The following is a 20,000-nucleotide window of genomic DNA, read 5'->3' as shown; positions in this document are numbered from 1 at the left end:
GTGTCAGACTACTGTAATACAGTGAAAAGAGGGAGAATACTTTACTAGAAGAAGAACTGGCAGAATATATCAGTGTACTTTTTTCTTCTTTAGGGAATAGGAAGAATCAGCCTCAGTCTATAGCAAATCCAACAAGTCACTTCCCCCCCCCCTAAAAATGATCTGCCTGTTTCATATTTCCTTTTCATTGGGAATAATTCACTCCCTCTGTGATTTTTACTGAAGGGAGTTCCTTATGACAGATGTTCATGGTTATCTCAGGGGGGTTTTTCTAGCAAGAGGCAGACTGGCAAGCAATATGTGACTGCAGTTCATGTGAATGGCACATACCATTGTATTTTCTTTGTGCATTCCCTGTATGCTTAGAATCACATTCCTTAACCTTATCCTGCACAGAGTGGCAGGAATCCCAAGGCCCACTCACATTACACGGTTACTTTACGCCTTCCACATTTGCTGGGCTTAGTGGTGCAGGACCCTCATGACAGTGGGAAAACAGCAAATAAAAAAGAGAACACCTCTCTAGAAATGTCTAGGACCTCCAGTGCAACTCTACAGTCAATATCCACTGAAAGTTGACCTTAGAATTGTGCTGGAGTACCTACAAATGCTTAGAGAAGCATTTTCTCTATGAATCTCTACATCCTCCATGATGACTTAGTGGTCAACCTCTAGCAGAGTTGCACTGGAGGACCTAGACGTTTCCTAGAGAGCATATATTGATCAAATCCGTGAATATTCAAGTCAGCAAAATGCAAAGCCACAAATCAGGAGGGCTGACTGACTGTATAGCAATATGAATCCTATGGTTTCCTGGGATTTGTAGTTTAAAAAGCTCTGGTGCTTTACCAGATTACCAAGATTTGATAGGATGTTGCCGTGGCAGTTATAGTGGAATTATAGCAATAGTGTGTAGTGTGAAGAAACCCCTGGAAATTAAACAGTTATTTTTTTTTCTTCAGACTTCATTTATAAAGCATAACATATTCCAATAAAACTTTATTTGGAGTACAGAATGTTAAAAAAAAAATCTAGTAACAGATTATAGATTAAGTGACCAAGAGTCAGATTTACAGATTTTATTTATTTATTTAATATCTTGCGTTTCTTTCTGCATGGAGCCCAAGATGGCTTACAGCAAATTAAAACACTGCAACTAAGAACTATTTGATACAAAGGTTTTTTGAATATCAAATAAGCAACCCATTAAAACACTAAATTAAAAGAGTATAAAAGGAAGGAAAAAAAGGAGGGTAATCACAACACATCCCAGTAAAAGACTCTTCTCCCACCATAATTTAAGTGCCAAAGGCTTGCTTAAATAAAAAGGTCTTTGGCTGTTGATGGAAAGAGCAGATGGGGGCCAACCCAGGCTTCTGTGACAGGGAATTTCACAACCTGGAAGAATCCACAAAGAAGGCTCTCTCCTGTGTCTTTGTGACACACGCTTGTGATGGTGGTGGGACAGAGAGAAAGGCTTAAAAATGAGGCAGGTTTATAGAGATTAAGTGACCAATAATTGGACCGACAGGACAGGCCAAGTTTCCCTTATCCAAAATTTGTAATATTTCAATAAAAATAAAAAATGAAACTTTTTTCATGGATGGCTGACATAGGTGGGTTACAAAAGGCCAAAAAGTACGTATGGAATACGTACTAGGGTTAGGAAGGGGCGGTGCTTCCGCACCTCCCTAACCCTAGTACGTATTCCATATGTACAACATGGTGACGCCCCTTCCACATGGGGGCTGCCATGTTTACATATCGGACGCTGTGTGTCCGCATGTGTCGCGGCGTCTATGATGTCGCAAGTCCGCCCCTGGCGCCTCGTGACGTCATAGAGGCGCCGCTTAAAGAAGCTCCATTTTGGAGCTTCTTTTTTGCTCCGTAACAGAGCCGCACAGTTTGGCTGCAGCGGCTCCCTTACAGAGCAAACAGCGGCGGCGGCAGACCACCTCAAAGCGGCGGTTTATAACCCGCCAAAGTGACCATTTTGCTTTCTCATAATTCAGTGTACACAAACTTTGTTTCATGAACCAAGCTGTTAAAAAATATCCTGTATAAAATTACCTTCAGGCTATGTGAACAAGGTATATATGAAACATAAATGAATTTCATGTTTAGATTTGAGTCTCCTCTCCAAGATAGCACATTATGTACATATATGCAAACACAGGTATTCCGAAATCCAAAATAGTTCTGTTCCCAAGCATTTCGGATAAGGGAAACATAGCCTGTATTTGTAAATAAACTATTACTATTTATGATAGATCTGGTAACTAACCAGCAGCAAGGTGTAGAACAAAAAAAGCTAGGAGAGGCTGAGGCAGTTTGCTTTTGCCTGAGCTCCCTGGAAAGAGTAAGATTCTGTCTCTTGCTGAGTTAACTGAGTGCAAATGGGACCACCCGACTTACTGGGTTGGTCCTGTTGCTGCTGAGGAAAGGCTGGCTTCTGTGGGGGCTCGGGGGTGGCGGGCTGCTTGCTGGGCAGCCTGCGGCCCCTGCCAGGTGCTTGGCGCACGGCCCCAGCAACCAGCGCAGCAGCGCTTCACGTCTACGTGGTGTGGACTTCAGCTCCCAGACTCCTTTGGGAGCTGGGGCGGAGCGCTGCACCGCTGGAGCCACTTCCTGGCTGGGAGACTACAACTCCCAGCCTCTCTTTCCAGAGGGAAGTGGCGCCGATTGGTGGCTCGGGAGAGCCGCGGCCCTTGATTGGCTGAGTGAAGGGCCCACCTGGTTTCTCGGCCATTCATTGGCCGGGAGGCCTATTTAGGCATGTGTTGCGCCGGCAGACGGCGCCATTTTTGTCGGCACCCCACCCTCCTGCCCTTGTTTTGCTTGTGCTTCTTGTCACAACTTGGCGGTGGCATAGGTCTCAGATCTGATGGGTCGATTCAGTGTTCCCCGGTGACATGGGGCAAAGATGCGCTTATGCGCATAGTCGGCTCCTTAAGTGGGGCACACTTTAGGCCGGTTACCCCTCTGTCATCCCGAAGCCTGGCTGTGACCAGGCATTTCGGTTCATCGACCAACGCGGGTTGGTGGATGTCAGATCCTGACCTCATGCTTTCAGGCCAACCCTCTTGTTTTCACTGTTGCTGTATTTAATAAAATTGTGGCCTTTTCTTGCCAATTGGTTGTCCTTGTGTTATTGCACCCCTCCCCTTCCTCAGCAAGGTACATTTGAACTCATTTTGCAGTAATGGAAGGAAGCTGAGGACAAAGGAGGAATGTGGGAGGAGATGGAATACATTTTTAAAGCAATTTAAAAAGTGGGATAAAAGAGGATTAATCAGGACTATCCCTGCCAAATTGGGAAACTGAAAGCTGTGTCCTTGAGCATGGCAAGCAAGTTCACTGCCTGCCCAGCAGTATAATCCAAAACTTTACTCTGCAGGCAATATATAAAAGAGACTTGTTTACTTCCATATCTAGGTGATTACAGCAAATAAGGAAATACTAACCTCTGAGGAGCCAAATCACATTGCCATTTTTCCCAAGACTGCGCAATAAAAAAACAAAGGAAAAGGTCTCATTTTGTGCTCCATGGATGTAAAAGAAACTAAATATTGCCTGTTCTATCTAAGCTATACTGTGCTATATGCCCATCTGGCCCTTAATCGGTCACATTGCTGCCACAACAAACTTCACAGCCACCATCTCTCTGTATACATTTCACTTAACTCACTAAGAGATGGCTAGTACCCATTTAGCAAACATAATTTGAGTAGTGTCTTATTGTGAAAGGTAACTAGGACCAATGATTTGTCACATATTATATTGTTTTTCCTCCAACCCAAAAGAAGTAAGTTGGACTAAAAGCCTGAACATTTTCTATATTGATGCTTTTTATGGAAAAACAAAAACAAGTTGTCACACACAGAATTCCTAACATTTTTGCTTGTTGTACAATAGTCTTGAGTGCCCTCTGGAGGTTGCTAACTATTCTGTATCATTTTTAAATATCTGCCTTTCTAATCTTGTCTAGTGCAAACGTATTTCAATAAGGACACACTCCCAAGAATTCAGTTGGGATGTTCTGTTTATTGAGAGACCCCATTCTGTCTCAGAATTAATAGACATTAACAGTCTGAAATTTTAAACTGTAGGAGACACAGAACGAACCAGCATCATGGGATTCATGCAAACATATTGAGAGGTGTGTTTATTTCTAAAATCCGTGTATAAGAAGGGCCAACTACTAGATTAGTAGAAGACTAGTCAGTGCTTAACCTGCAATAACAGACTTCTAGAATCCTTTCTAGGACCAAGGAATGGATTCCTCACCAGCAGTGCAGATTATAGGATTTGGGGGTTTCCACACGGCAGAAATAATCCAGTTTGACCCCACTTTAACTGTCACAGCTCAATGCTATGCAGTTCTGGGAACTGTAATTTGTTAAGGCCCCTTGAGCTGACCTCAACTCATTGTGACCCTGTGGATGAGACGCCTCCATGCCTCCCTGTTCACTGCTCTGCTCAAGTCTTGTAGATTCCTGTTCATGACCTCCCTAATTGAGCCTTGCCACCTGGTTTGTAGTCTTCTTCCCTTTCTACCCTCCTCTACTTTCCTAGCATTATTGTCTTTTCTGATGAGCCATGCCTTCTCATGATGAGGCCAAAGTATGACAGCCTCAATTTGATCATCTTGGCATCTATCAGTATTTCAGGCTTGATCTGTTCTAGGGCCCATTTATTTTGTCTTTTTAGCTGTCCATGGTATCCTCAGCTCCCAGCAAAACTCTCAAATGAGTCGATTTTCTTTTTATCTGCTTTTTTCACTGTCCAGGTCTCACATTCATACATGGTGATGGGGAATACCATGGGTTGGATGATTCTAACTTGTGTTCAATTGTATATCTTTACCCTTTGGAACTTTTTCTAGCTCCTTCATGGCTGCTCTTCCCATTCTTAGTCTTCTTCTTATCTCTTGACTGCAGTCTCTGTTGTGATCAATGTTTGATCCAAGGTATGATAAATCTTTAACTATTTCCATTTCCTCATTGCCTAGGATGAATTTATGTAGATCCTCCATGATCATTATTTTTATTTTCTTTATGCTCAGCAACAAGCCTGCCTTTGCACTTTTTTCCTTGACCTTCTTCAGTAATTGTTCCAAATCCATGATGTTTTCTACTTGTAGTATGGTGCCATCTGCATATCTTAGAGTGCTGACATTCCTTCCTCCTATCTTTACTCCTTCTTCTTCTTCTAAATTTAAGCCTGCTCTTCAAATGATGTTGTCTGCATACAAGTTGAACAATTAGGGTGATAGACTGCAGCCTTGCCTGACCCATCTGCCAATTGGGAACCATTCTGTTTCTCCATATTCTGTTCTTATAGTGGCCTCTTGCCGGAGTATAGATTTCTCAACAAAATTATCAAATTTAGTGGGACTCCCATGTCTTTGAGAGCATTCCATAGCTTTTCATGATCGATGTAGTCAAAGGCTTTGCTATAGTCTATAAAGCACATGCTGATTTTCTTTTGGAATTTTTTGGGATGCTCCATTAGGCAATGTTTGTTTGCAGTGTGGTCTCTAGTGCGTCTGCCTTTCCTGAACCCTGCTTGCACCTCTGAGATTTCTCTCTTCATATGTGATTGGAGTCTGTGTTGCAGAATTTTAAGCATAAGTTTGCTTGTGCAGGATATTAGTGCTATGGTCCTATAGTTGCTGCAGTCTTTTATGTCTCCTTTTTTGTGGATGGTGATGTATATTCAGCACTTCCAGTCTGTTGGCAAGCATTTTGTATTCCATATTTATTGTCTTAATGTTTAGTAGTATGGAAACATGGAAATGCAATATCAACAACAATGATATTTAATTAGAGGGTGATGGAGGACAGGGCTCTCTAATCAAGATGGCAATCTTGCTCCAGCATACAGTACTTGACCTTCCATATTTCTTTATTTAGAAGGTCAAGTACATCAGAGCAATGTTGCCATCTTCATTAGAATCCTGTCCTCCATCACAATCTAATTTAATATTACTGTTGTTAATATTGCATTTCCATGTTTCCATGCCACTAAACAATCATCTGCTAAAACATGGTAGATTGAAGTGGCAACATATGGCAGCTCAAGCTGTTCAGAAGGTCACCAGCCAGCCTCCTTGCCAGCAGCATTTCCTCAGGACGTCATCTATTCATTCTGTTCCCTACACTGGCTTCTGCAGAACACAAGGTCAAACCTGAAGCCCACCATAATGTTGAATAAAATTATTTCTCTAGATAAATTCTCATCTGCATAAACCACTAAATTTCATGTTCCTTTACAGGTCAGTATATCACCCTGAGGCAACATGTGTAGCACAGTGGTTTGAGCGTTGGATGATGAATCTGGAGACCAGTTTGAGTTCCCCGCTCATCCATGGAAATCCACTGGGTGACCTTGGACAAGTCACGCTCTTTCATCCTCAGAGGAAAACAAAGGCTGAAAAAATCATGGCAGGAAACCTCTGTGATCACCTTAGGGTCTCCAGAAGCCAGAAATGATTTAAAGGCACACAACAACAACAACAACAACATTCTAAAAGTTGCCTTTGGCCAGTATAATCAATGAAAGTGTAATCTGCAATGGTGGCCACTGTGAGGTGAGCAGATGACAAAATTTACTCTTGAGTGTTTGTAGACCACACATAACTACTAAAGTGCTATTGATTCAATAATGCTGGACCTCATAATTTAACTTAATCTGTGCATCTTAAGTTTGGGGAATGCGAAGGAGCACTATTTAATGTCTTAAAAAATACTGAAAGCTGAAATGTTTACATTAAAAGGAACTAGAGTGGTTATGTGTCATCTAAGGCTGCCTTTGGTTCAATGATCTGTCCAGTCTGAATATGGTTTAAAGATCAATAAGGAACACAGCAAGGATTACTGTTAGCAACACCCAGATGGGAAAGTTAGCACACACAGAAGTCAGCTGAACACAGTCTTCCCCATTATATGTGAGATGTATTATGTTTCTATTTAAATCATAGTAGGTAATTCTACATTTGTATCCATGTGTGTCAGCTGTTCTGTTTTGTCCTATTTAAGATCTGACCCATATTCATGTTCTCAGCATCACATTAGCAAGCTTTGGAATCAGCTTTAAATTTTTAGATACCTAATTTGGGTAGAACTTGTGCAATCATTGGCCAGTATCTGTAAATTTGGCATTCGAAGGAGAGCAACATAATTTTGTCATTACTATTTTACTGTTTTACAAAGCGAGCAGTATATTCTTTTTAGCAAGAAGATTGCTTTTTTATTCTAGGAAGTCTGGAGCTCCTGCCCAAGTTTCTTTTTCCTTCTGCCATAGTTGAGGAAGAAATCCATTTTTACCAATGTTTTACCAAGGTCAGTATTCATTCTGCTGCCAATCATATGGCTGGTGGTGTTGGGAATTTTGTCTGAGAATAGTGACATGTATTCAGGGAGTGGCTCACGCTCCTTTTTCTTGCCCTGAAAAAAAGGAACAATATGTTATTTATGTCTTTAAACCTAGGTCTAATGGAAAACAGATCTATGCTCATATTACTATCAGTCAGTTCCAGGTTAACTAAAACTGACCTATCAACCTTCAAGAATTAAAGTATGAAAAAGTAGCTTTTGGATTGCAACTCCTAGAACACTCCAACCAGCATGGCCAGGAATGTTTCCACGCTCTGAGGAATTCAGCAGGATTTTGTATTTAGCAGTGACCAAGTGCAGGCCAATAAGGCATTCACAGGAATAGTGGGGGCTGTATGCTGTTATTTATCCCAAGCAACTTGTAATTAGAAATACAACATTTCTAAATAGAACGCTAATTTAATAGCCATCAGCAGATCTGTCTTCCATGAAACTATCTCACTTCTTTTGGAATACAGTGCGTCCTCGCCTTACGTGGGGGATCCGTTCCGGATCCCTCCGTGTAAGGCGAATTCCGCCTATGCTCGAGCCCCATTGTAAACAATGGGGCTCGTGCGCGGCGTCGCGGGCGCGCGCGGGGCACAACAGGCGCATGCGCCCATTCAATTGAATGAGACGCGCCACCCCTTCCGCCCTGTGCGCGCCACGGCTTGAGCGCGTATGCTCAAGGCCGCGTATGGTGCGCCCGCGTATGGCGTGGGCGCACTGTATATCTTTGAGTTTTCTGTAACCATGTTGCAGGTTCAAAGATGAAGGAGATTATCACACTGGGGGAAAGGTGGAAACGAAGCAGAGCACTCCCGTCCTTATTGCGTCATGTTTATTCTGTCCTTCTCCTGTCAGTGAAGTAGAATGGCCTGTCACTTTGTATTAATGAGAGTTTCTACTTCACTGACTGGAGAAGGACAGGATAAGCACAAGATCATGTGATAATCTTTGTGCAATCGCATGATAAGGATGGCATAAAGATGGGAGGACAGGATAAGCACGGCATCATATGATAATCTTCGCACAATCACGCGCTAAGACGAAAGCGATCCGCCTCGCTCCCCTCCTTTTCCCCGTGTGACAACCTCCAAAGACAATGGCCAGTGCACCAGGCCAAACATTTTGATTCTTTGTTTCCTCTTTTCCACCTAAATTTTTGTACCTTCATGCCTGATGAAAGAGTTCTGGAAGAAGTTGAAACCACAGACCCTTTTTCTCACATTTTAGTACTCCTAAAATGGATTAGTCGTCCTACATTTGTTTATGGACGACATAGCTACTTTTTAAGTTCCTGTAGAAAATACCACAATCAACTGCACAGGGAAGGATTTATCATCAAAGAAGGAAGATTTACAGTATCCAAGAAGGATTTCACTATGAGGAGAACAGCTGCCGCATAGCACAAGGTAACACAATTTGCTTCAGCTGGCCTTTTTAAACCTAGCGTATCACCTAATTTGAATCTCCTGCTTGGGTGGTGTTTGCACAGGTGTGTGCACTTTCAAATTGCCTGTCAACCTATGGTGACCTGATGAATGTCATAGGGTTTCCTTGGGCAAGGAATACTACAAGGTTGTTTTGCCAGTTCCTTCCTCTGAAATATAGCCTACAGCACCAGGTATTCATTGGTGGTCTCCCTTCCAAGCATTAACCAGGGATTACCATGCTTAGCTTCCATGATCAGGCAGGAGCTGGTGCCTTTAGGGTGTTTAGGTATTCAGCAGATATAGAGACTGCCATTTTCTTAGTGCTTTAAGTCAAGTCAGGTCCCATAATGAGCTTCCAATGTGAGGGGGAAAGGAAATTGCAGATTGAATTAATTTAACAGTTTGACACTGTCCTAACTGTCATGGCTGCCTCCTATGAAATCCTGGGATTTGTAATTTGCACCAGAGCTCTCTGACATACACGGCTTAATAGCTCAGAAAACTACTAATTCCAGAATTCCATAGCATTGAGCCATGGCACTTAAAGCAAACTGCATTAACTCTGTAGATTCAGGTTGGGTTGTCCGCCGTATATCCTACTGTAGTTATCTATGCAAACGAGCCAGGGACCAAAGCATCAAACCACCTGCATTTGACCTGTAACTCAGTGGTAGAACAAATGCTTTGTCCACAGAAGGTCCAAGGTTCAGTCTCTAGGGGGATGGGTGCGCAAGACATGGTCTTCCAGGTGTTGTTACATACATCATCCCCTTTATCTCCCACCATCGGCTACATTAGGTAGGTTTGATTGAAGCTATGGCCCCTGAGGAGATCCACAAATTGCCTAAGCCCACTTTAGCACCCCTATACAAATATATCTTTTGGTAGTGCCAGTTAGTCCTCTGCCCCTAAGACAACTCTGTCAGTTAAGGCTCAACCCTACTGAGCATCCGATGTTCATCATCCATGACAATTCTGTCTTGAAAAACCTATTACAGTTTGGATGAAGAATGCTACTTTCAAGGTGTGACAAATCTGCTCCAAACCTTGCAGATATTCCTCCTCAGTTTTATTAACTATGGGCCCCTAAGTAATTTTTTTTAAAAAAGGAGGTTTGGCAGATATACGCTAACAGGTAAAATTGTAACTTACCATAGGATCATAATCCTTTAGAAAACTCCAGTTCTGGTACCTGTAGGATAAAAGGAAATTGTGTTGTAGTTTGGTTAACCAAGTATAATATGAAACATATAGAAATTAAAGTGGCCATTAAAGCATCCAGTCGAAATATACATTTTTAGAGCTGACTCACTAAAGGAGAGGACTGCTTTTCATAGTCCCTGTTGTCCTAACCATACACCATAGAAAGACCAATGGAGCCTGCAATCCTGCCTCCGCTTACCTGAGAGTAAGGACATTATCACATGAGGTTTTCAGATCACAATTAAAGTCGGAAAGCAGTGTTTTTGAAAATATTGTATGATGTCACTATCTCATCACTGCTGTGGTTGTGAAACAATGTTAGAGTGTTGCTTTTCATTACCATATAAAATCTGTCAATAAGCTCCCGATTGCCCTGCTTTTCCATCACTCCACTGGTATTAAACATCCTTTCTGTGACAGTTCCAATACTGATAGCCATGTGGAGATAGTGTTTCCTTTTCTCTTCTCTCCTGTCCCCCATCCCCCTCACTATTTCCAAGCAGGCTGTTTTCCTCCCCCCCCCCCATTTCTTTTCTTCTTCTTTTTTGTAATTAAATTGCATTAGCATAATTCCAGAACTGAATTAAAAATAATTTTTAAAAACCTCAAAAAGGCACACTGGGCAGGGCATAAAGCAGGAAGGTGGGGTCAAGGAGGAGTGCGGAAGTGTATGAAGGACTGTCGATGGCCAAAAGGTACCTTCACGCAATTGCAGATGTGTGATAATTGAATGCTTCTAAACCGGTATGTTTTTCTTTCCTTTTATAATGTGATTGCAATGAAACTGAAGCTCATGTGAGAATGTCCTAAGTTCCATTAAACTCCATGCCTAGGACTGTGCTGTGTAAGTCCTACAAATGCAGCTCTTTTGATCAGAAAAGAGCCCAAGGCTTAGACTAAGCAATGTTTGAAGCAGTCCCTTGTAGGCATGGAAAGCCAGCAGACAATCCATACCTGCAAAGGTTTTGCCTTTCAGTTTGGTTAAGGGAGAGGTTCTTCATACACATAGAGCCTCATACGGATGGAACTAGAAGCCAGCATATATACCCGGCAGAACTTCATGCACAACTGGGAAGGGAGTCTACAGCATAGCATTTTTAATCAGTGGGATTAACTGATATGCAGTGTGCATGACAAAGGCATCTGAATCATGTTCCAAAGCACACTCAGTTTGCAGAAGTCACAGGCCAAGACTGTTGAGGTTCACTATTGCCCGGCAACAATCAGAAATATCCCCTGGACAGAGTTAGTGCATCCTAGAGCTATTAACCAAACCCAGGTACAAAGCAATGGGGTTCAGCTAGCAGGTAGAGTTGGAACCAGAATGATGGACAAAGTCATTTACTCATTGCTCCCCATAAACCATACACATACATGACATGACTGGCATGCACAAGTACACATTTACACTTGAGCTAATAATACAGCTGAGTTTTTGAACAGCCTGATTTAATATGTGTGCAGGAAAGGAACATTTTTGTGTTTGGATAAGCAGAAATCCAAATCATTGCTAGCCTGCAAATAACGCATGGCACACCATTCAATTCTGATCTACTTTCCACCTGCAGCTGTGTAAGGCCACTGCTCTTCTTTGCCCCTTGCTACACAGATATGATCTTTGCATAAGAACAAAATAGCGTAAGAAGTCAGCTTACAGCCCAGAGAATAGGCAGACAGATACAACAACCTGAAGATAACCATGGCACAAGCATAACTAGGTCAGTCATGGGCAGGCTTGACTCAACCCACACATTTTAACACAAGTTGAAATATAGTTGTACAGAAGCACATAATTGAAGAACAGTGTTGAGTTACTCACCAATATTTTGTTGCCCGTCTTTCAGCTTCCACAAACTCTCTCCAAACCTTGTCTTGTTGATCCTGATCCAGGGCATCTTTCTCTTCTCCCTGGGTTTTGCTGGATGGTTTCAATGAGCTCTGTGTAGTGGCAAGAAAAGTCCTTCCAGACTGGCTGCTGTTCAGTGAAGGAGATGAAGATGAGGTTAAATCCCCTACCGGGTTGCTAGCTGGTGACCGGTACCCTGCTGATGTTGTTCTCCTGAGTCCATTTGCTTTGCTCCCCATCCTGTATGTGTTTTCTCCACCACGTAGTGTTAGAAAGATTCTAAACATTCACAATTGCCCAACATTTTCTCTAAGGTATTTAATCATATACAGAAAGCATGTCCAAGAAGTGTACAAAAAGCTCCAGTGCCCAATAGGCACCATTTCTGGCAACTGTGTGACAAAATTCTGTGATTTCCTGAACAAGTTTGGGTCACATACTAGCCGGATGGCCCCACATTATTTTGTTAGGTTAATAAGTTTGTAGAATGCATGAAGGTAAGATGTAGTGTAATAAATTGTGTGTGTGTGTGTGTTTTAAGCCAGATATATTATTGTTGGAAGGCTTTGGTTATCAGCTTTCTGTAGTGCGTTTTGCATTTCTTTCCCTGAAAGATGTGTGCTTCCTAATGGCCACATCGCTTTAGGGATCCCCAGAACATCCGCTGAATGTGTAACAAGAGCATGTTATTGTAGGTAGTACTACAGGGCATTTTTCCTGGACTACGGTTGGCTTTTCTTCTGCTTGCAGAGCTGAAACAAAACACTCAAGAGGGCCCAGGCTTTCCTGGTGTTTACTGTCTCCATTGGAAACCAGACAGGCTGTGTCATGAATATTCATCACTGACAGAAGGCAGGATGTACCCAAGAAAGACAACAGCTGGAGGCTAGACTTTTGAGTGTGCTGGGATTTTAAAAATAGATGCTGTTGTGTGCCTTTCAAGTCATTTCTCACTTATGACGACCCTAAAGTGAGCCTATTATGGGTTTTTCTTGTCAAGATTTATTCAGAGTGGGTTTGCCATTGCCTCCCTCTGAGGCCGAGAAAGTGCAACTTGTCCAAGGTGACCCAGTGAGTTTCCATGGCCTAGTGGGGATTCGAAACCTGGTCTCCAGTACAACACCGAAACCACTGCATCACACAGTCTATTTTAAAATAGGTAGTGACATTAAATCCTCTCCTTATCTTGTCATTTTTTGGATATTGCCCTTGACTCAAAACATATTCCATGAAATACCAGCTCTGGACATACGTATGTGCAAGCATGCACCCACATACACAAATCAACCCGCTTCTACTTGGACAAATACCTTTAAGATATTTTCTCCTTTCCAGATAAGGGCACTGGTCAGTTTTCAAATATTTTTTTATAAAGTAGAGAGGGGAACATGTGGCCTGCCATTTGTTATTGCCAAAGGGAGAGGTTTTTTTTGGGGGGGGGGATACCTCCACCTTCAAGATAGCCCAGTGGTCCTCAAACCGTGAAGCAGGACCCCAGGGACATGTGTGTCAAGAGCTTCTCAAGGGGGCATGAAACTTGGGGGCCTTGATCCCTCCTCCTCCTATTTTTCTGTCCGGGGCGGGGGGCTAAGAGAAAGGCAAGAAGGGTGCTTCAAATTTCTGCCTGAAGGAGGAGGAGAGCAATTTCCTTACAAAATGTTAAAATATGAATATACATGGATATCTGAACAAAAATACAAACACTAAGCAAACAAAATGTTAACTGGTGTTTGATGTACATTCAGAGAGAAGGCCACATATATTTGCAAATACCATCCCTGTCCTCAATCATCCCACCATTTCAGCTGCTTTTAAAATGGCCAGGTTTCCCTTTCCTCCTTCCACTTTTCCCCTTCAGTTGCTGTAAATTGAGCTTGAAGTGCAAAATTAGTTTGCTCTCAATTAACTCAGCAGGGAGATGAGAATGGGACAGAATCTTCCCTTTAGGCTCAGGCAAAAGCAAACTACTGCAGCCTCACCTACCTTGTGTCTTCTTTAATTGCTCTTGTCATTTTGACCACACCCTGAACTTCCTTGATGATATGTGTCCCCCTTTTCATCTGTGACATGTTGGAGAGTATGCTGACAAAAGTAAAGATACAGTACACTGTGGAGGTGAAGGCTTTCATAGCCACCATCCATTGTTTTTTGTGGGGTTTTCGGGCTATGTGGCCATGTTCTGGAAGAGTTTATGCCTGATGTTTTGCCAGCATTTGTGGTTGGCATGTTCAGAGAACGCTGGCATGGAGGTGAGTGAGGTGTATATATTGTGTGACCCTTGGTTGAGAGGAAGTGATTTACATGTTCATCTTTGTGTTGGTCTGTTGTTGAATGGCAAGGCCTGAGGGGCTCTATTCAATTAGTGATCCATTGTCTGCTGGGTGGTTGTCATTTGCACTTGTTGGGTCTTGATTTTGGTGTTTTTTAGGACTGGTAGCCAAACTTTGGTTACTTTAAGGGTTTCTTCTTTTTGGTTGAAGTTGTCCAGATGTTTGTGGATTTCAATGCCTGCCCTGTGTATTCTGACCTGATAGTTGTTGGTATGGTCCAGAATTTAAGTGTTTTCAAGCAGCATTTTATGTCCAGGGTGGTTTATATCTGCAGATTTTTCTGGCTGACCCAGTCTGGCAAAACATCAGGGATAATCTCTTCCAGAAAATGGCCACATAGCCCGAAAAACCCACAAAAAACTATACAGTACACTATTTTCTCCTCAAACACTTCCTAACACAATACACCATCTCAGAACTACATTATCAGAAAATGGGAGGCACCTCCCAAGCACATCCAGCCATCACTGTCGACCATTAAAAGTGCCTGGTTGGTTACCAAGGCCTGTCAAAAATTGGTAGACCACTGGAAAAGATTCTTGAAGCAAAAGGAGAACTTACAGAGCCACATAAACAACCAGCCATATTGGTGGGGCTTTCCCCACCATTCTTATCCCTGTTGCTTTCATCTTTATTGTCAAGTGACCAAGCCTTGACATTTGCATTTTTAAATGTTTCTGGTGGATTCGTTGTGTATATCGATGCTTTTATGCCTTAGCAACAAGGGGTCACAATACCACACTGGTAAAACAGTGTGGTGCCTCATGAAATCTGGCCTTAATATTCTGCCCTTAAATGTCAAGCTTAAAAACAAAGTGCAAGCTTTCAACATATAGTGTTGTGTTTAAATTAGGAATGTGAACTTTTCTGCTGTATTTGGCAACAGAGCAGCAAAGTCAGCAAGGTAAAGGCAGATGTGGCCTTCAAACTGTGTGTTGGCCACTTCTGACTTATTATTTTCAGCTTCATTTAATGATATAGAAGATGGGCCATTGTAGGGTGTTAGTCTTGCATTTTGCTGCTTATGATGTGCTCGTTTTAGGTTCAGTTTACTAAATTTCTGTGTGGCCAGTTCATGCCAAAGGCATTGAGACAAAACAGATCATAAAAGCATTAATTAATCAGCTCCTATCTATGTTGCTTTTTATAGAAAGTAAGGACAATAATGTTCAGCAAAGTAGAAGAGAGTAGGAAAAAAGGAATGCCACATTACTGTTGGGTTGATTCAATCATGGAAGCCACAGCCCTGAGTTTGCAATACCTGAGCAAGGCCTTTGGTGACAGGGTGTCTTGGAGGTCACTCGTTCATAGGGTCACTGTAAGTTGAAGCCAAGCTGATGGCAAATAACAACAGATCTGTATCTGGCTATTACTGGTAGGTCTATAACAGGGATGGAGGGCACATGACACAACACATCTAATACACAAATGGTGCATGAAAGATGATGAATAACATTTATCACCTTATAAGAAAATAATATTGTTTTGGAAGTTTGTTTGCAGTTATTTACAAGTGGACCATTTAAATATTTTCACTTAATACATTGAACTAGCATATAAAGTGGAATCATGTGAGGTGTTTACTGCACACATCCAGTTCCTCAGAAAATCAATGGAGAGACTGAAGCGGAATGGAAATACATGTAGTTTCCTGTTATTTTTAAGGGGCAATGGGAGGTCTATTTGGCAAACCAAATCTTGGCCACAAGAGGGTACTGTAAGGCTAAATATGCAGTTGAAAGCGACTACTATAGCTGAAAGATACTGAATAAATCTCTCTTCTATACTGTGGAGTGCCTTTATAATGTTCTGTTTAAACTGCACAAATTATTTGCAAGACCATCTAATTCAGATTATTTTCTTCAAGTTAAAAAACAGTCTTTATGATCTGGAAAGCGAAAATCATCTCACCGATTGTTCTGTTTTGGTAACTAGATGACATAAATGTGTCATGCCTTTAATGGATGCTGTTTTTTAAAAAATATTTATTCTGATGTTATTTGATATTTATTCTGAGAGCAGAATATGATGGGAATAAAAATCAAAGCAGATCTGTAACAAAGGGGTGGGAGAGAACATGGCCTTCTAGATGTTGCTGGACTGCAACTCCCATCAGTTTTAGCCAGCATGATTAAATAGCACAGAATAATAGTATTGTAGTATCTGTTTTTTGTTTAATCTAGAGGCCATACACTCCCCATCCCTAGTTTAGAGCAAAGCATCTGTGCCATTTGCACCAGAACATATTAACACCATTTCTTGAGTATGCTATCTTAAAATAATGTTTGTGCCCTAAAATTGTTTCATGGTAACTGTATTTCTGATAAACCATGTGAAAATCACAACCACATGTCACAGCCCCAATCCGTCTTTGGAAGGGGCAGCTTCAAGTCACCCTTTAGGGCCATCTGTTCTGCCTGTTTCCCCCCTGTTTTGCCCCATTCACTCCTTTTTTGGCTGGGGAAAAGCCAGCCTTGCCGGCCATGGCCTGATGGCAGCTTCATCATGCTCTGGTGGCATGTGGCATGTAAATGTCATGCAGCCAGAGCATCATGAAGCAGCCCACATCTGGACAGCCAGGTGACTTCAAGTTGGCTTCCCAGTGTCATCGCAATGTGTGGCATCTAAATGCTGCATGCTAATGATGCCCGGAAGCGTGCTTTTTTGGGCCATTATTCCAGTCCTTAGAGGGACTGGAAAAACTTTTTTTTTCTTTTTAAAAAGCTCTTTAAATTGGTTTAAAATAAGGTTGTTTTTTCTTGAGGGTTCCACACCGCTTTTATTTTCTGTTGCTGAAATATATTTGTGCTTCATTATAAGTTCTTGTCCTTCTGGTTTACAGCTGCATTTTCATTTTTCTTTTCATTGTTATCGTAAGCCACCCAGAGAACTTGGCAGCATATAAACACTGTTAAAAATACATACCGTAAAAGGAAGACAGCATCAGTAGAGAATTGTATCAATATGTAAGAAGTTAAGAGAGAAGTGGTTTCTCTCATATGGAAAGGATTTTGTACTTGTTGCTTGTCAAGCAAACAGACATTTAATGAGATTCAAAAGCGAGAGCTTTAATATTGGAAGTCTTGCAAAAATTCATTTTTTTCACTCCCAAGTCTGCTGAGCTGATCTTAAGTAAAGAAACCTGTCCATTCATTCTATTCAAGAGAATATTTCATTAACTGATAGTAGCACAGGTCACCTTCAATTTGCTATGGCTGCATCCACACTGCAGAAACAATTCAGTGTGACACCTCTTTAATGGGAACTGTAGTTTTGTGACACATTTAGCCTTTGCTGTCAGAGGGTGCTGGTGCCAAAACAAACTACAATTCTCAGAATTACATAGCATTAAGCCATAGCGATTAAAGTGGTGCCAAACTGGATTATTTCTGCAGTGTGGATGCACCTGTGTTCATTGTGTTGCCTACAACTTCCCTCACCCAGGGCCTATCTAGTATTACATATCATTTGCTTTATGTGGACATTCTTTTGTGTCAAAACTGAAAGCAGGAAGGAAACCCTAGTATTTTTGGAGAAACTGAAAGCTGGGAGCTTTCATACCTTGAAAAATTTCCATATTCCTTCCAGTTTGTGTGTATGTGCCTTAAAGTTACCTGTCAACTTTTGATGAACCCATGAATTTCATAGGGTTTTCTTTGGGAAGGAATACTCCGAAGTGGTTTTATCAGTCTGAAATATTGCACCTGATATTCTGTAGCCACCAGGAATTTCAATGAAAAAATAAAGCCACTTCATGAGATTCCCTACAATAAGGTACATAAAAACTGTTCTTGGGAGAGAGTTCCCCTTGGGATGCTGTTCTTGACAGTTCATCTGTGAAAAGCATGTATGTGTTTTGTTTTCTAGCCAAAATACTGGAGGCCAACCATTTCGGTCCCGCAAAGTTTCAGGCTTCATTTTACTCACTTCCAATACATTTCTACAATTTAAAAACACCTCAGTGGGTTTAAAGCTTTGCCCTTTGTCCTGAAACGACACCCTATATTACTTTTCATGGAAATGCCGCCATCAACCATATTTCCCTGAACTGAATCAATGGTTGCACATACCTCCTTTCTTGAACTTGGAGTCCCAAACCTGTGGTCTTAGAAAAAGGACTTTGAAAAGCCATCTGAAGGCACGGCTTCTTCTTCTACCATACGTATTGTTTTTCCAGCAAAACCAAATGGGCCTGTTGGCAAAAGGCTACACCATAGCAACTCCAGCTTCTGTTTGCCATTCAAACACATTACCATTGAATAAAGAATTTGCGGAAGCTTCCTAAGAGCCTTTTTAAATTGCTCTAGCAACAAATGGCTTGTGATCGGTTGTATACAGCATTTCTCAATAAGGTGTCTCTCCTTTCACAGCGGACCTTTGCAATCAGCTATTTGGAAGAAAAGTATCCAAGATTACATGCCAAGCATTTCAGGGTGCTTAGATGTTTTCTCTTGCTGTGTTTGATGTAGGTTGGGGAAACAGCATGGAAGGAATGGCTGAGACACAAACATGCTCCAAACTTCAGTGCTGTGGACAGGCCTGGTCAAGACATTATAGCCAAATTCAGAGACTGGTATTCTGTGAGTGACATACACATGTGTAAGTCCAACATATGCCTGTGTGTGCTTTTGGTTAGTGCAAAGATTGGTATTCTCTTCCTCCCATCATGTCCCCAGCTAGCATTGCTGTCATATTCTGGGAGCTGCAGTTCAAAAAAGTAACTTTTCAATGCTCTAGTTTTTACTTTCTTAAATATGAGTTTTGTGTGGGAAAAGTGTAATTTGCAATAGTCGTTTATTCCCAGATGTGATGAAGACAGTGTTGCTCATGCTGGCTCCTCAGTAAGGTACATTACGCGTGTGGGCTTTAGTAGACCATTGTTGTGGGTGGAAGCCATTTGTATTCATGTTCTGTAAGGATTAGATGCACTGAAGCGTCTTAAGAATATGAGCACATTCAGACTATTAAAGAGATAAATTCCAGAAGCAATAAAGTTTAGAAGAGGAAACAACTGAAGAATAAAAAGAATAAATTGCCCCATGACTATACAACACCTTTTATGGTAACTGTTAATGCCAGCTATTTAATGTTAAATTATGCCCATCACATAGTCCCAAACTCTTGTAACTGTTTTGACATTATTCCACCCAAAGTGGTTTCCTTCCCCCATCCCCACCACACTTCAGAAGTAGCACAAATATTTGGAAGAATGTGATGTACAAGGCAGTTTTCTTCATTCCCGCCTGGACTCCCAAATTGGTGTTCTTAGCATAGCTGTAGTCTGCCGCTTCCTCCAAGGATTTCAGCATAGCATACAAGGAGTTATCACATGAAAGGCAATGTAGTGGCTAGAATGTTAGTTTAGCAGAGTTTAGAAAAGCTTGCTTTTATTGACAATTTCCAGAATGCCCCTTCTAGTATGGCCACTAGCCAACATGGCAACTAGATCCAGTCAGTAGTGCTGGTGCAAATCTGCTCTGAGCTGTAATCCAGATGTGCTGAACCCTCTCTCAAAGTAGATTCTACACCTTGGATAGCTCCTTTAACATTTGGATTGAAACCCAGAACAGATTCACTAACATGGAATCCACCAGCTGCCACTGGATCCAGCAGGATTCTTATAATGGTCTTTACATACGTGAAAAAAGAAACTTATTATACTTCTTTTTGTGTGGCATGATTCTCCTTCATGGGATCTACCTGATGTGGGTTGTTGTTGTCTTTTTAGCAGAAATATATCCAGCCAGGCCAATAATAATAATAATAATAATAATAATAATAATAATAATAATAATAATAATAATAATAA

At 41.6% G+C, this 20,000-nt stretch overlaps 1 protein-coding gene across 2 annotated transcripts; it reads right to left on the bottom strand.

Moving 5' to 3' along the window:
* Positions 1-7,225: 7,225 nt before the first annotated feature.
* On the bottom strand, positions 7,226-18,334 carry C1H2orf50 (chromosome 1 C2orf50 homolog). 2 transcript variants are annotated; one of them, XM_042444820.1, is made up of 4 exons: positions 18,262-18,334; positions 11,835-11,990; positions 9,965-10,004; positions 7,226-7,448 (listed from the first exon to the last, which is right to left on the bottom strand). In XM_042444820.1, exons 1-4 carry the CDS (start codon positions 18,321-18,323, stop codon positions 7,257-7,259), a joined length of 450 nt encoding a protein of 149 aa, XP_042300754.1. In that variant the 5' UTR covers positions 18,324-18,334; the 3' UTR covers positions 7,226-7,256. The 2 variants fall into 2 exon arrangements, with proteins under 2 accessions (XP_042300754.1, XP_042300752.1); XM_042444818.1 differs by lacking the exon at positions 18,262-18,334 and having other exon boundaries at positions 11,835-12,608.
* Between the last annotated feature and the right edge of the window lie 1,666 nt (positions 18,335-20,000).

Source organism: Sceloporus undulatus, chromosome 1 (assembly GCF_019175285.1).
Source record: "Sceloporus undulatus isolate JIND9_A2432 ecotype Alabama chromosome 1, SceUnd_v1.1, whole genome shotgun sequence".
Classification (NCBI taxonomy): Eukaryota; Metazoa; Chordata; class Lepidosauria; order Squamata; family Phrynosomatidae; genus Sceloporus; species Sceloporus undulatus.
This window is presented reverse-complemented; position numbering and strand designations above follow the sequence as displayed.